General features: G+C 42.6%; 1 protein-coding gene across 3 annotated transcripts in view; it reads left to right on the forward strand.

Annotated features, from left to right (window-relative positions):
• Positions 1-491: 491 nt before the first annotated feature.
• The window catches only part of PRDM6 (PR/SET domain 6), a 98,883-nt gene continuing 82,812 nt past the window's right edge, over positions 492-16,562 (forward strand). For all 3 annotated transcript variants that reach the window (XM_088130114.1, XM_088130112.1, XM_088130113.1), the window contains exons 1-2: positions 492-1,201; positions 1,942-2,510. In XM_088130114.1, the coding sequence (XP_087986240.1) occupies positions 1,952-2,510 (559 nt within the window). In that variant the 5' untranslated portion in view covers positions 492-1,201; positions 1,942-1,951. The remainder of the gene's footprint in view (positions 1,202-1,941; positions 2,511-16,562) is intronic.

The raw sequence follows: 16,562 nt of genomic DNA on the forward strand, positions 1-16,562 counted from the left end.
GGGCGGTCGGGTCGGTTTCCATTTATTTGAGGGCAAAATAGTGAAACGCTTCTTCAGCGCTTTATAACGCTTTATAACTTCCTTAGACTAGTTCCTGATGATAAATATTGCACAGTGGCGGCCATACAGACAAGACTGAAGTATGCACCCCAGTCTGGGAAAGGAAACCCGTGTTGTCTGGAGCACAATAATAAGTGGTCGTCCACAAAGCTTAGTCTTGTGTTGGCAGATTGGACTTGACCGCTTGGCCGAGGTGCGGGTCCCCGGCTGTTATTGGCAACCAGGGTAAGGACTATGAGAAACGAAAGCAAGCAAGCTCGGAATTGTTTCGAAAATGGAGCTTGACTTTAGCTGAAGGTCTGAACGGGGGGGGGGGGGGGGGGGAGGGTAGACGGAGGGAAAGTAACAGGCCAAGGATGTGAACATCTCCTGTCTGACGCGACTTCAAGATCAGCGAAATGGCCCGCTCACACGCCCAACGAATCCTCATTTGCTCCTCGGCGATTTCGTTCTTAACAAGTCCCCCTTTGGGCGGCCCTGCTCTTTCATGACGCCGCCGGGCCATCTTGCTCTCTTCCGGAACTGAGAAAGTCCCCCGCGGCAGCCGATCTCCCGCCCGCCCGCGTGCTGCCCGCGTGCCCGTCCTGCCTTCCACACAAGCCTCCTCGGGAACTTGCGAGGAACCGCAGCAGCGGCCCTTTCCTCCGGCTCCGAACGCTCGCAACTTCAGCCGACCCCGAGGCGGCATGGGTGCGCGCACGCGCGTCTTTGTGCGGGCCGGGGGGGGGGGGCACGAAGGGGGGCTGGGAAAGGAGCGCGGGTCTTCTCAGCCCCAGATCCGCCACTTTCTCCCGCTCCCCCTCCCCCTCCCCCGCGCGCTTGTGTTTGGTGCTGTCGTCAAACCCACGTGTCTAACCCAAAGGCGGCCAGCGCGCTGAACGCGGCGGAGCCCAGCTGCGTCCGCCGGCAAGCCACAGCAGGAGCGCGCCCGCCAGCAAGAGGCAAGCCGTTCTCCCTGCCGGACAACCGACACCCCTCCGGCCTCGGCCGCTTCTCCCCTCCCTCCCCGCGTCGCTCGAAGTCCAGGTTGTCGGAAATCGACCTCCTCCTTTCCTTCGCCTCCTTTGGATCTGCTGGGACACCGAAGAGTTCTCCTCCTTCTCCTCCTCCTCCTCCTCGTCTCCAAATCCGTGCAGCTCAGGTACTAGGAAAGGTCGGCATCCGGGCAACGAGGAGGGGGCTTTGCCTATCAGGGCGCTTTGCTTCCTGGCCGCGATTGGATGAAGTTTTCTTTCCGCGAGCCAACTTCTCGCCGGGACGCTGCAGACCGAGCCAGCGGCCTCGCTTGCCCCGAGACTCCCTGGCTCGGCTCCTTCCCTTTCCCTTTCCCTTTCCCTTTCCCTTTCCCTTTCCCTTTCCCTTTCCCTTTCCCTTTTCCCTTTCCCTTTCCCTTTCCTTTCGGGTGGGGATGCGGAAAACCAGAGGACTTTCGACCCGTGGAGAGCAATGGGGCGGCCTCCCTGGGTTGGAGTGGAAGAGGTCTGGACGGGGGATGCGGTAGGATGTACAGAGGGGCGGTGGAAAGACGGCAGGAATCTGGCGGGGAAATACAACCCAGAGGAGCGGGAAGTTTCTGGAGCTCTGTGGGGTGAGGGTGGGGGAGAGGAGAGAGGTCAAAGCCTTGGCCAAACAAGCCCCCGGGCTCCTCCTCCATTCCTCCTCCCTCGAAAGTTGGGGTCTTGGTCTGTCAGGCGCTGCGCCTGAACCTCAACAAGCCTCCCCGGTTCTCAATGGTGCCGAGAAAATCTCGGGTGGGCGCTCAGTAAAAGACCCCGCATATCTCCCTCCGCGCTTGTCCAGGGGGCTGGCAACCCACCTAGGTGACCGAAGTCCCGGCAGGACTTTTCAGTGTTCTCCCCCCCCTCGTTTCCTCCTCCCCAGGCTCGCGGAGATGCTGAAGCCCGGCGACCCCGGCGGATCGGCTTTCCTCAAGGTGGACCCGGCTTACCTCCAACACTGGCAGCAGCTTTTCCCGCCCAGCAGCCAGCTGAAAGGCAGCGCAGGGCTGCTGGGCCACCCCCTCCAGGCGCCCGAAAGAGCCGTCGACCCAACGTGTGACAGCCTCCGACAGCTCCCGGCCTCTCTCTCTTCGGCCGCCTCCTCGTCCTCCTCGTCCTCGTCCTCGTCCTCCTCGTCCTCTTCTTCCACACCGTCGTCCGCCCCATCTTCCTGCGCCGCCGCCTCCCTGGCCAGCTTGACTTCGCTGCCGATGGCGCAGATCCCTGTCTTCGGGCCGATCCAAAGTTCCGACCCCGCAACCGCAGCCCCGGCCTCCCTCTTGCAGACCAAAGACTTGGGAGGGGGCGGAGGCGGCGGCAGCCTGGCCAAGTGCAGCGAGAGGGGGGCGCCCAGGTTTCGCTGCACCGCCGAAGAGCTGGACTATTACCTCTACGGGCAGCAGCGCATGGAGATCATTCCCCTCAACCAGCACACCGGGGACCCCAACAATCGTACGTACCGCTACCCGCTGAGTTTTCTGTAGGCGCGGCTCAGGCTTGGGGGCATTTTGGATGCGGGGAGACGGGTCGTTTCTTTTGTCAAGTGTCTCTTGGTGTTTGGAGGCCTCTCATCCGAGTTTATTCGTCAACACAGCCCAGCTCTGAAGCAAACCTGTATAAGTTTTACTCGGAAATAAATTCGCCCGTGTTCACTGAGCCGGCTCTTAGGGAATTGTGCCTAGCAAGATTACAATAAAAATCCCTAAGGAAGTACAACCATCCCAAATCCACTCTTAAATGAGAGGCGCAGGACCGATTAGCCAACCTCCTAGCTATCTGAAACATGCCTACAGTTTACTTTGGCATCTAAATTAAGCATGTCAGAAAGACGTTTAAAACTCGGCCTTTCAATCCTTGCATGTTGCAGTGCGCCTTGTTCAATGCAAGGCAAGGACTCCCTTCCCCAAAGTTTCATGAACTTAGAAGTAAGCTTTAGTTAAATCTTGGATGGCACTTATTGTTACAAGTGTTCTCTGGAAAACATAGTTATCCCACATTAGGTTGTTTATCAAAGCCTTATCTTAGTGGAACTTTCTTGAAAATAAGTGGTTTTACTTAATTTTATTTACTTTCAAGGTTTTCCTCTTGAGGTGTAGCGAGGGATTCTGAGGTCCGAGTTGAAAAGACTTTTCCCTTCATTGGGAATACACTCAGGGAGGAAGAAGTTTAACTTTTTTCAAACTCATTTATTCCCCCCCCCCCCACCGCCCCGCTCCTTTGGAAATATCATATACCTTTCCGCTCTTGTTCACATCATTAACACTAGGCCACTGGGTTTTCCTCCTAGTGTCCAAGCCATTTTATAAGAAGTTTGTTTCAAAAGTATGTCAGAAGCCTAGTTGAGTGTCAAAACCAATATGGAATGGGGGATTTCAGAATGATTTTTTATTAAAAGAATTGCATTTACTTTATAGAAAACAAGGGGGAATTCTTTTTTGATAGTTTTTCTTTTTCCCAAAGAATACAGATTTTGACAGAGCGCCTTTTTCCAGGATTGTAGCTTGTGTTGCATTTGCTGGCATTGTGGATGGCATTTGGAATTGTTTAAAAATCTGTTTAGATATCTTAAATAACAACATAATGACAGCCTATAAATAATACGTATTGTGAGAAAATACTGGCAATATAATTGCAGTTTTATTTTCTTCTAATAAGTTTTATTCGTAGTGTTTTAAGATAGTCGTTCTTCAGCCCAGTGAAACATCCTATTTCAAATTGTATGATTTACACCTTCACCATATTTCCTTAGAAACAAATCCAATCAAGTTAGAGAGTCATCAAATTAATTTTGGGCTTCAGTTGGTATAGATCTGTACCACTGGTGCAATCCAGACAAAGACTGAGTAAGAATATTTTAATCCTAACACTGGGAACTACTAACACTGGGAACTACATCAGTTTAATTCTAAAGAGTACGGTTGCAATGGTCAGGTTGGTCGGGCAGAAAAAAAGCAATCATTCGAATGGATATTTCAACCTGAAACCAAAGTTTCCTTCCAAAGTTACAGAAATTTCCCAGTTTCTCATATAGCAGATTTTAATTATAGTAATATAATAAGACTACACATGCGTTGAATTTACATAAAGGTAAATGTCTTTAGAAATCAGGGTACTCAAACAGCAACAATGCACGTTTACTTGGAAGTAAATCCCAGGGTACTCAGTGCGGAGTACTCCTGAGAAAGTGAGCCAAATCCGACCCATGTTTACTCTGAATTTAGGAGTGAAGAAGGGCACAGTCCTAGATCTTTTTCTTTGCCTCGTATTCAATGGGATAGTGTAGTCTTAACTTTTCTCTTTTTAACTGCCGTCTGAAAGCGGGGCGTCAGTTTGGATTCGTTTCCCGCATTTCCCAGACGCTCCTCTCCAGATCCTGCCTCGCTGCGTATCACCTGATACTGGAGCGCGTCGTTTTCCTCCAGAAGCGCAGGGCGATTAGAGAAAGGCGGTGAGAGAGGAGATCCCATAAATTATTGGTTCCACAAATTAAGAGACTCTAAGAGGCGCTTTTAATTGCCAACATAGGTAGCTTTACTTCTCGGAAACAAAAATCGGTAACCTGGGAGATAAAGAGCAAGAGGATGAATTTTTTAAAAAAGGCTCTCCTTTCTCTTTTTCCAGAATTAAAATTAAGTTTTCTGAAGTTGCACGCTTGTTCCCAGAGTGGCTTGCAAGAGCCACCAGGTGGCCTTCAGTCACTCCAAAGGATGGCTCGTCCTGGCAGTGGAGCTCAACCGTCCGTGGGGCGGGTTTAGGCCCCAGCGGGGCAGCTCGCTCGCTCCAACACACCCCGGCCCTCCCGCACCCCGAGCCTCAGCTTCGACCTCCTCCCTGAAGAGGATCTGATTGCTGCCGACAGGACTTCCTTCCCACCGTTTGGCAGCAGGCCAAGTGCTAGAGCTGTGGGCTGAGGCTGGTGGATCGGGCCGACGATGCCCGGACCTCGAGCACCGCTCCTTTTCTTTCCACTCCCTGGCCGTAACTTCATCGCCGGGTGTGTCTTGTTCCGTGGCTGGCAAATAGGTTCCCAAATCCTTTCCCCAGCGGAGACCAGGAACCGTCAAAAGAGAAGGAGGGATTGGCGCAGGACAAAGGAGGGGGCGGGGGTCGCAGGCAAAGTACCACTCCTATCTCTACAGTGGGTGAAATTGTGATCCAGTGCAAAGGAGAGCTCTGCTCTTTGAAGGGACCTAATTGGGCAGAATCCTGCGAGCTGGCAGCAAAGGCCACCAGAGCTGAGCGTGAAACAGAGATTTTCCATCACTTTCTCCCCCCTCCCACGACCGGCACTTCTGGTGCCTAAACGAATGAAGCTTGTTTTTGTTTCACCATTTCGCATGCTGCCTGACCCATTCGAATGTGCCCACTGCCCGGAACAAGAACGCAAAACAGGCATCTGCTGGATGTGCGTGCAATTTGCTTGATTCAGCAGCACGCACAAGACATGAGTTCTATTGCAATTGGAGGTGAATACTTCGGAAACCGCCCAGGTTTCTTGATGGGATTGGGAACGATATCTAAACAAAAGTAGTTATGCATTCGGAAGTCCTGGGCCAGAAGGTCAGAAATTTTGGAGGGGGGGGGCAGTCTAGTCTCCAACACAAGGACTTGTGAGTGTTGATGATGTCTTCATTTGTTTGCCCTATTCCCCATCATTAATCTTGCCTTGACTGTTCTAAAACAAATATATTTGTCACCCTTAGCCCTTATAATCCAGTTAAAGCAAGTTATTGGATTTGTCATTTAGCACTCTTACCCAAAACACATGTACTAATTTTAGTGTGCCTTTACTCCATAGATGGAGCCTAAGCTTTAATGAGTTGAGTTCCAATATTTTGCTTAATTAGGATACAAATCCAGCTGTCAGTAACACTATTCAGTCTAAATGCTTTCCAGGCAAAATATGGACTGTAATGTTAAAGTTTAATTAAGTCTCTAGTGCAAGCAAAGAAAAAGCTGTTGTATTTAATCCTAGATTAATATTAATTAACATACTCATTATATCACCAATATAATTATTAATATTCATTATAATGTTATGCTATTTATTATTACTGACATTAATATATGATAATTGAAAATGACATAATACCATGTAACTTTATACATTTCTGTTAAGCATCTGTTTTGCAGCATGGCAATGATTTTATAAAATGAATAGTAGCTAATTTTGCAATTTCACACTTTAAAAAATATAAACAGTTATTACTTCACTTATACATCAACTTCCAGATAAATGGATACATGATTGCTGTATTTGGCACTTAGGAATCTCCAGTCCTTGACATAAATTAATGTGAGGTTAACATTCAGAAGACATTGCCTGCACAGATTGATTTTTATTTATTTTTTCCAATGTTCAAGGTCCGCTGTTTCTAGAGGAAATGTTTCTAGCGAGGAAATCACAGCAAGCTGGGAGAACTGGGAGTCAAATGGATTTGGTGAAACAAGCGGTCTGGTGTTGTAAAGGTTAGATGCACCCCAAGGTTTCTGAGCAAGTAAGGGTATTTTCACTGGAGATGAAAAAGTCCTTTTCTTTCACAGCGTCCACATGTGTAAACAAGTTCAATGTTTTTAGGGTGTGGGAGGTTTCCCATCCTAAGATATGCAAAGTAATGAAGAGCGATAATCCAGACGAAACATTTTTGGCCTAGCTCAATTATTTTTAACCCCCTTTAAGCAGTTTGTGGTTACTGTATGAGCAGGCAGGCACCTTCCAAGGCACCTTCTTTCAGTGAGGGCAGTTTACGGAGTGAAATCCTTAATTAAGGCAGAAAGAACCAAAGGCTATGTTCTTGAAGGGTGAGGAGAGACCATGCCTTTAGCACTGCATCCTAAAACCTGCTTTTATGTTCTTGAAATCTAGTTTTAAAAGATATCTTTGCTCCCTTGCTGACCCGCCCCCGGAGGTTTAAAAACAAAGAAGGGACATTTCTTCCCCTCACTGTTCTGCATCCTGTGAAACGAACCAGCAGGTTCAGCAGCCCGCCCCCTTCTGCGCATTCAGCCGCTTGGCGGGGTGTCTTTTGCCACACTCCCAGCCGGTGGGGAAAAGGAGGAGGAGGAGGAGGAGGAGGAGGAGGAGGAGGAGGAGGAGGAGGAGGGGAGCCTCTTAGGGTTAAATCTGTATGTATGTATGTGTATATATATTTCCCAAATTGCTATAATAACTTCAACGTACTGTAGCTATTTTCCACTGGGTTTTTTTTTTTTTTTATTTCCCCTAGCAGGAGCAGCAACTTTACAGGGAGGACTTGCGGCCCATATATTAGATTGAGGTTAGAAGAGGTGGTGACTGTTTATTTAAGGTGATAAAATGGTCCATCAGCAGTAATCTCCATCGATATGTGCCACAAGGAGATGAAGGATGAGGGGACAAGGCACAATTAATTGCCCTATAGTTTTGTAGGAGAGAGTGGAGGCAAGGCGGCCCTCGCTTCGATCTCCTCTCCCAATGCCCATTCATCATCTCCACATTGTGTATGGGGCTCCCCCAGGGGCAAGGGGTGGCAAGGTTTATCTACACACAATATTCTCCTAACCTTCTGATACTTGACACTGAAATTTAATTCATTCGTACACGCGATCGAAGGAATATATTCCTTGCCGCTAACTCATCACAGGGCTTTCTGCAAACGCCGATAGCAGCTTAAACCTTGTCCCAGTCCGAACAACCGTGTCTTCTTCTCAGCTCTCCCACTTCAGAATCCCCACCATGCAGAACCGTTGGATTTCTTTGATCCGTTTGCCTTGCAAAACAGCAGATCAGATAGTTCCAACTAGCTTATTGGGATCCCAAAAAAAGTGTGTGTGTGTGTGGGGGGGGGGGGGTTGCGTAACTTACAAAACGCACGCTTACATTTTCAGGATTCGTCATTTCGTTCTATACTACTGTTAAATCTGGGCGCATCCAGACACTCGGCTTTACGATGTGCGGATCGATGTGCGCGTACATTCAGAGGTGCAACCCCACGCTAATGCAGGTTTTTTTGCAGAAGTCCTATTGAGTTTATCGGGGGTCTCTTGGAGTGGAAGAGCGGGGCGGGGGGTGATGGAGGAAAAGGTTCATCAAACGGCCCCCGGATTCTGTCAGGCAGTCGGTCGCTTCCTTTCTTTTTCCGTCGATTCTTTGAGTTTTGCGCTTTCTAACACTAAGATTTGCACGTTTCCTTACCCGAGGGCGAGACGCGTGTGTCTGCCCTCCTCCCTCCCCTCCGTTGGGGGACAAGCAATGAAGCGGGCAGGCGACTGGGCTCAGGAGGTGACCATAATGTGTGTCTGTACGTGGCGCATCTGTCAGGCGTCCAGAGAGAGGCTGAGGCTGGGTTCTAGTCACCTGCCGCGAGGTTGGTAATCCCGGCCAGCGCGCAGGGACGCAGGCAGCGAGGAGAGGAGCAGGGAGGCCCCCACCCGTCCCCGCCCTCGCGCCGCTCCTCCTTTCCGGGGCGAGGGCTGCTGGGAGAGCGGCGCCGAGGCTTCGAACGTTCTGGGGCGGGATCCGGAACGCTTGGAAACTTTCGGAGGGGAGACACCGGCGAGGGCGTGGCTTTTTCTCCACTCAGTCTCGAGGTCTGGGCGCTGTGGCCTCCAGCTGGAGGAGAAGTCGCAGGGCTCAAGAGCTTCCGGTGTTGCCACTGGGTGGGGTGTGGGGAGGCCTTTCTTGTGGGGGGACAGTATTGTGTCGCCTTTTTACTCCTGTGCTGGGTTGGGTAGCGGGGATTACTTTGGCTATTTTTGTCTTTGAAAAAAAAAAAAGTGAGACACAACTTTCTTTGCGACAGTGATGATGATGATGAATAGGTGCTGTCAAGTCATTGTCGACTCTTAGCGACCACACAGTTAGATTTTATCCGTGATGATCTATCCCTAACCTGGTCCTTCAGGTCTTCCAACAGTGCACCCATCACGACTGTAACTCAGTCCATCCACCTTGCTGCTGGTCATCCTCTTCTCTTTCCTTCCACCTTTCCCAGCATGACAGCCTTCTCCAGAGAGCTGGGTGTTCTTATAATGTGCCCAAAGTAGGATAAGTTGAGCCTGGTCATTTGTGTCTTGAGTGAGAACTCTGGGTTGATTAAAAGCATATTGTTATTGCTTTTATTACATGGCTAGTAGCAGTCATATTACTATTAATATTTAGGAGTAGGATTCAGATAGCTAACTCATGCATGGAAAAACCTAACTGCATTTTACCAGATATTTCTGAAACTTTCTCTGTGGTAATTGCTCTTTAGGAAGCCAAGGACCAAGATCTTTTTGCTAGCATACTGGTGTACTTTTGGGGCACGTCTAACCACATATTCAAACCAAGGTACAAATACTCAAGGCACAATTACATGTTGGTGCAAATTATATTAATGCAGTTGTGTGAGTATAATGCAACCATCTCTGAGGATCTTCTAGCACAGTGTTTCTCAACTTTGGCAACTTTAATATATGTGGATTTCAACTCCCAGAATTCCCCAGCCAGCATGCTGGCTGGGGAATTCTGGAAGTCCGCATATCTTAAAGTTGCTAAGGTTGAGAAACGCTTTTCTAGATAATGCAGCCAGTATGTAAGACCAGTCAATTTATTAATAAGATGGAAGGCAGGGTAGCTTCAGAGCGCACTCTTACCTAAGACAGGTCTATGAGAAGAAAGACCCTGCCTGTTTAGATTTGTGGCTGGCATTTGGAAAAATGTTACCAAATTGTTTTAAAAAACAATGCGTACCAAAGAGAGTATGGAAATGTTAAAATTGATCCAGCTTTGAATATAGAATTTCACATGGCATTCCTTATTGCCCTCTTCCACAGTAGCATAACTTTATTAAAATAGAGCAGGAGACATCTGTGTTCTCTGTCTTTGTCTATGGTACCCAAATGATTAGGCAGAACTATCTGGAATATGTTTTGTATGATCAATTCAAGGAAGTGGGCAAAATAGAAAGCCAACAGGTAGTGTAAGTCATAAACATTTAGTATTTCAGACTTGGGGCTGGCTTAATTTTTCTTATTTCCTTGGACAAATCATGGTAAATGTTATCATCCCTTCATTTCTATATTGTTCTTAGGATCACAGTATTAAAAAAGTAGTTTGGAGACTGGATTTTTTCCCTCTGATTTCATAAGCAAATCCCTATGTGCAACAGCTGGAAATTTGAATAAACAGATACGTGCAGTGAAAAGAAATTAAAAAAAAGTCAGCTTGGGCCAAACTGAAGATGTGTGATTGCCTTTTATGATCTTCTTTTATCTTTCAAAAACATTTTATGATATTTTAGAATTGACAAAAGGGTGACATTAACCTTGGGACTGCAACAATACTACTGCTGGGGATTAACATTGCCTGGAAGATGAGCTGCTAAACTGTAGCTAAGTTCTTTTGGCCAAAGTGCAGGTGCTCCTTCAAGCAGTTAAACTGCATCTGTGCCCCAGACCAGAGTGGGTTTGTTTGCCTCTGTAATTGGGGCATCCTTGCTTGGATTTCTTTCTTTCTTTTCTTTTTTGGGTGACGTAGATCCTAAAAACTCTGTATGCACACCATGTTTTAGGCCAGTTAAACATCCCTGAGCCAGTTTGGTGTAGTGGTTAAGGCATCAGGCTAGAAACTAGGAGACTGTGAATTTTAGTCCCACCTAGGCACAGAGCCAGCTGGATGTCCTTGGGCCGGTCAGTTTCTCTCAGCCCTAGGAAGGAGGCAATGGCAAACCACTTCTGAAAAACCTTGCCAAGAAAACTGCAGGGATGCATCCAGGCAGTCCCCGAGAAATGGACACGATTGAATGGATTAAAAACAAATCCCTAATACCATCCATTATTTGTTGGCTAAGACATTACTAAGAAGTTCAGCTCAAACATCTGAAGAGTTCCAGAGTAGGGAGAGCTGATCCAGAGCAATGTTAAGAACAGACTCATTTTCTGGGGATGGTTCCCATATTGCTTTGTATGATGCAAAGTTTCATACTTTCATTCAGCCATAAAAAACTGACTGAGTTCTTGATTGTAATGTTGCCCTACCTAAAAATAGTGGGAATTTCAAAAGGGGTTCTAGATGGCTGCTCCTCAGCTTCAACAGCCTTTCCCCTCCCACAGCTAAATAGCATAATTGAATATTTGGGAGATGTTGTGTAAAGCTGATATAAAGGACAGTGTGAGATTGTTTCATTTGTATCTTCTTGTATGTATAAGATATAGCTCAGTCCTGACTATGTATATTCTCTACTAGTAGATACATTGTTAACATCCTGTCATATTTTTAAAAGTTATCTATTATGTGTCATTCTGAAAGATTGTGTGTTAGAAATTCATCTAAGTAACTACATGTTTTGCTTCATCCTTGGGTAACTTTTGTTTATGAAGATGTTAGGTCTCTCTACCCTATTAAATGTACTTAAAATGGAATAAATATGTTGAAACTTACATTTGGGATTTGGACTGTATTTGCTTAATGCAATGAATATAACATTTACATCGACTACAATATATGTTAAATTTAAAAAATTATTGGCTTGCAGTTACTATTTAGCGTTAGCAAGATTTGAACAGCAGTAACAGCATGGGAGAAGCTCAGAGTTGATTTTTAATATCACGTGTGAAATCAGTCTATGGTTGTCACTATAGTTCAGCTGTTGTGTTTGTGATAGAAGCTTGGATGTCAAACTCTTTCGGATTTACCGAGCTGTAGGCAACTGGCATAGCAACAGCATAGACCTTTCACTTAGATAGTTGTTGGGCTGTGATATATGTACTGTTAAAGACTGACAGATTGAGATTTTTAGATAGTTTTTCACTTTTAATCTTTCAGCAGCAATATAATTAGATTTATAGGTGAGTAAGGTTGAATGCTCAAACAACACCAATTATTTTTTGGAAATCTGGGACAACGAAGAAGAAGAATAGATATTGTTAAATGGAAATATAGTAGTACATAGGAAGAACTAGGATTTTTATTAAAATCAAATTTAATAAGTGAAGATTTGGATTTGAATATACACAAACTACCATGTGTAGCTTCTCCAGTATTGAGGGCACATTCTTATTGCAAACTCTTAATTGTGAGTTGTAATCCATTATAGGAAAGTGGTATGCATGTATTACATGCACAAAGCTATGTGAGAAGTTACCGAGAAACAATTTTAACTGAGTTGAGTAAAACTTCCAGCTGTGTGTGTTTAGGGCTGCAAAAAACAAAAAACACCCCCCCCCCAAATACTTTAATATACAATTTTGTTGAGTACTTTTGAAGAATAATGCTCAGGATCACTGTGTGCATTTAAAAACATGGTTGTCCTTCACCAATATCAGCTCAGTTGAGAAAGCCTAATGCTTGTTATATCCAGTTCATTAATTGATTAATTGGAGGCGGGGGGGAACCAACCATGACATTTAATCAACAAAAAACCTCCAATTCACTAATAACTCCAATCCAGTATGTGTTTTTTATTTTTTCCCTTTTGTTTACAGCTAACTCTTTATAAGTGCATCATGACAAAAGTGTTATTAATAATTTCCCTATTGACAGAAAGAGAATAATTTCTCCTGACAGAAAAGATACAAAGAAAAGTAATATGAATTATTTTAAAACATTTGTGGATATTTCTTTCCAATAATCTTAGACAAAATCCAAATTGTTAGAAGGCTTATGTTAGAGTCTGCCAATTCACATTTAAAGTTTATTTTAATGAAATACATTGTTTGATGTTTGTAACTCATGGTAAGAAACTTTTAGTAAGTTCTACATGCCCTTATTAAACTTATTTTATTTTATTTTGCTGCATTTGCAGCAATAAAATCCTTTGTTATTTATTAATGTCTGATTTGTTGGGATAATGTTTTTCATAGTCCTCTTGATGATTAGAACTCTGAACAAATGCTTCTTTGAAACTAGAGGGAGTTGAAGTAAACATAATTCCCTCTAGTTTCAGAATAAATTTTGAGGGCAAGATGAAACACAATGTTACACATGTCTATTTTGATACCTTTATTAACCATCTTCAGAAAAAAATTGCTCTGCTATTTATGTAAAAATCATGGTAATCCTTCCATATGTACCAAAATGGAATTCAACATAAATAATATTTTCAGGATTCTTGTGTTGCTCTATACTTAACTGTAACCCAAAGTAATTTAGAACTTTTTTCTTGAAAAATATGACTAATCAAACTGCAAACCATATTGCCTTTTCCTTCTGACATTTCTTATATTCAAAAATATGTTAATAGCTTATCTGTTCCTTTATTTTTCTTCTTTAAAATTGAATTCCTTTTCTTTATCCCTTGAAAATTTATGAATTTTTTTCTTTCCTTTGCAGTGGAAAAAATTAACTCCTGTATTGGCATAACATGTATTATTTAATATGTGAACAATGTAGTACTGGTAAATGGATCAGAAAGTTGATAATGCTTTATATGTATGTAATGATAGCAAAAAAAAAAAAAAAAAAAAAAGCCCAGCCATGCACACATTATCATTTTTTATCCTGACATGGGGATAAATACCCACATTAAGGAAAGCAAGCTATTAAGTTCCTGATTTCATCAGGTACACTTACTTAAATGAAACAGACTTGTACCTGAAGTATTTAAGAGTAAAATATATAAAGCTGCATTTTCTAACCATATTCCATGTGGAGTTTACATCTAGTGAATATTCTTGCTTCTAAGCATACTCTTCATAGACTTCTCACTTATCCATGCTCTGGTTCAAATTTTGTTGATGCCAAAGGGATCTAGTGCCTGTAAATTGAATGCAAATTGATTAGAGTGTAACTTAAATCTTGACTCCTAAGCTTTTGGGTAGAATGCAATCCATTTATCTGAATGAGATTTAGTTGTAAACAACGATTACATGTAGACTTTGTTACTTAGAGTATCCTCATTAAAATAAAGGGAACAAGTTACTAACATATGTCTTATTGATTTCATTAGATCTACTATACGTATGAATATAATCCAATAATGTTAGGATTGCAGATAAAGTTTAAAAGATGGAAAAGTAGTTTATGCCTTATATTCATAAAAAATTAGATGTCCTGAAAGAAAGACATAAAACATGAAACAATTCTGAAGCATTAAGAGATCTGTTCTGAAATCAAGTTAGAAATCTATCCAGGCAATAATTGGGTATGCTTAGTCGTTTTTAGAAACTTTTTGGAATATAAAATATAGCAAATGATCAAGCTGGACTTGTAATATTTTACTCAAGAATAGTAGTTGGAGATAGAATTGAATAGAAATTGCCAAAACTTTTATAACAATATAATCCCAAATACAGCTGCAGTAATGATGTCTTTCTGTTTATGGCACCTTAATATAAATAGTGGAAAAGCATAAAGGAAGAACGGTGTTGCGTAGTCAAGCAGATAATTTTTTTAATATAAAACATAACAGTTCAGTTCTATAATTATTCAGGTGGAATCTGTTCCTGGGACTGCAAAATACTCCTTGGCATATAGTCTAAAATTTGTTTCCCCTAATTTGTAATGCTGATCTTTATTTTTTGGGCATCAGTTCAGAAAAAACTTCCAAAAACTGTGTTTAAACCTAGTATATATAACCCTCTCAGAACTTCATGTTTATATGATGTTTTGAAGTCCACATGCATGCATAAATGTGAGCGATACTACATATTAAATATAAGAGTTTGATCCTAAAATTGTTTGGCTAGAGTAAAAAACAAAAAGATGCTTTGGCTTCATTTAATTGAAGCTGCTTGGTAGACATGGTGTCTCCAAGAGAGCCATTAATAATCAGGAAGCTGGGAGGAGGTTACACATCTAAAAGATTGTCAGCAGGGAACAAATTATTCTAGAATCAAGGGTCTGCACTGAAAAGTAACTGAAATCTTGACCAGACATTTCTTAAATCTTGAGACATACCAAGTTTCTATTCTGTTTTTGCTCATTTTAAAGCTGTTTAATTGTATACATAATCTAATCCAATTTTAAAGCTATATGAAATGATAGGGGGAGGGGGAGGGGTACATTTTTTGTTTTGTGATTCTGCTATTTATGTTATTTGCAACCTGGGGTTACAATTTGAGCCTATGGAGCTAAAACAGGATGAATGTATGCATATATGGAAAAAAAGCATTATGCCTAAAACAAGATTGGCATAAGTCAAATGATAATGCTAGGACATACGATGTGATGTTGTTGTATAATAATGAACTTTTTTCCTAAAAGACAAATTTCTTTTTAGGGATAACCTTGTTAAATTCCCCCTAGAACTTTCCTTGGGGGAAGAAATCGTACTGAAACTTTGTGATTTTCATATCTAAAATGCCTTCTTCTAGACTGCATCTTTCATAGCTTGCCTAGTACTTATATATAGGACAGTCTACAAACTATTTTAAGATCTCTCTCATAGAATCAAAATCAGGTCTCACTGAATTCAGCAATCTAAGGATTTTGGCCTTACTGGTATAGTTCCATGGAAAGTTATAGAATTAAAACAGCTTAAGGTGTAGAATATTGAGTTAACTGATTATTGGCTAACTCCCACTAAAGATACTCTTTGGAAGCAATTTCTACATTTATGCATTTTCAGTGTATAACTTAACCAGGAATTTAAAAACAAATTCTATATAACATTCCGAACAATAAATATACAAATGGTGTTTATATGAATAGACATAGTAAACAAGCCACATCTTATATAAAATGATTACAAAACACGAAGTACAGGTCATATTTGAATGAGCGGCTCTATGAAAATAAGTAATAAGGAGAAATGTTAATTTCACTGAACAGCTGTAAAGGTAGTTGAATTATCTGAATGGGAAAATTATTGGAGAATAAGAATGAAGTCTGACAGTTGTCTGCTTTTTTAAAAAATAAAACCTGCAATTCTACTTCTGAATAGACACCCAGGTTTACTAAAAGGAAGTGCTTATCAGTGTTAGATTCTGCTGCATTTGGGAAGGTATTTGCGTGCATACGCTGCAATTATTATCTTGCTCTGGAATTTAAATATATTCAAACTCCATCAAAGCTGACAATTAAACTAACTTCAAGTAGTTTAACTTGTAAAGAAGATTGTAGATGAAACTTATTTGTGAATAGGAGTGATTATTTATTTACACAATTTATTATTGTGTATTGTGTATTGTGTATTGTGTATTATTAGCTGCTCATCTCACTTTTTCAAGCAGCTCTGAGTAGCATACAACAGGGTTAAAAAACAGTCTATAAATACATTAACACATACACATATACACACACACACACATATACATACATACACATACACACACACACATACACACACACATACCTACATACACACACAAACTGTAACAGAAAATAATAGGTGAAGGGAACCACCTCACTAGATCACCCGTCCTCTAATTGTTAGGTATAGCAAAGTTAAATACTGTTATCATCATCATTTCTTTCATATATAATTTTTCGTACATTATGTATAAATGAAAATTGTGTTATGTTGGAATGGGAACAATCTGCAACCTTGATCATTCAATCTTTCCCTGCCCCTTCCATCCTTCCAGTTGGCTGCAGGATGTGTA

This window comes from Python bivittatus, unplaced genomic scaffold, assembly GCF_059951505.1.
Source record: "Python bivittatus isolate LINGU-HERP-01145 unplaced genomic scaffold, Pbiv_v1 ctg000850_np1212, whole genome shotgun sequence".
Classification (NCBI taxonomy): domain Eukaryota; kingdom Metazoa; phylum Chordata; class Lepidosauria; order Squamata; family Pythonidae; genus Python; species Python bivittatus.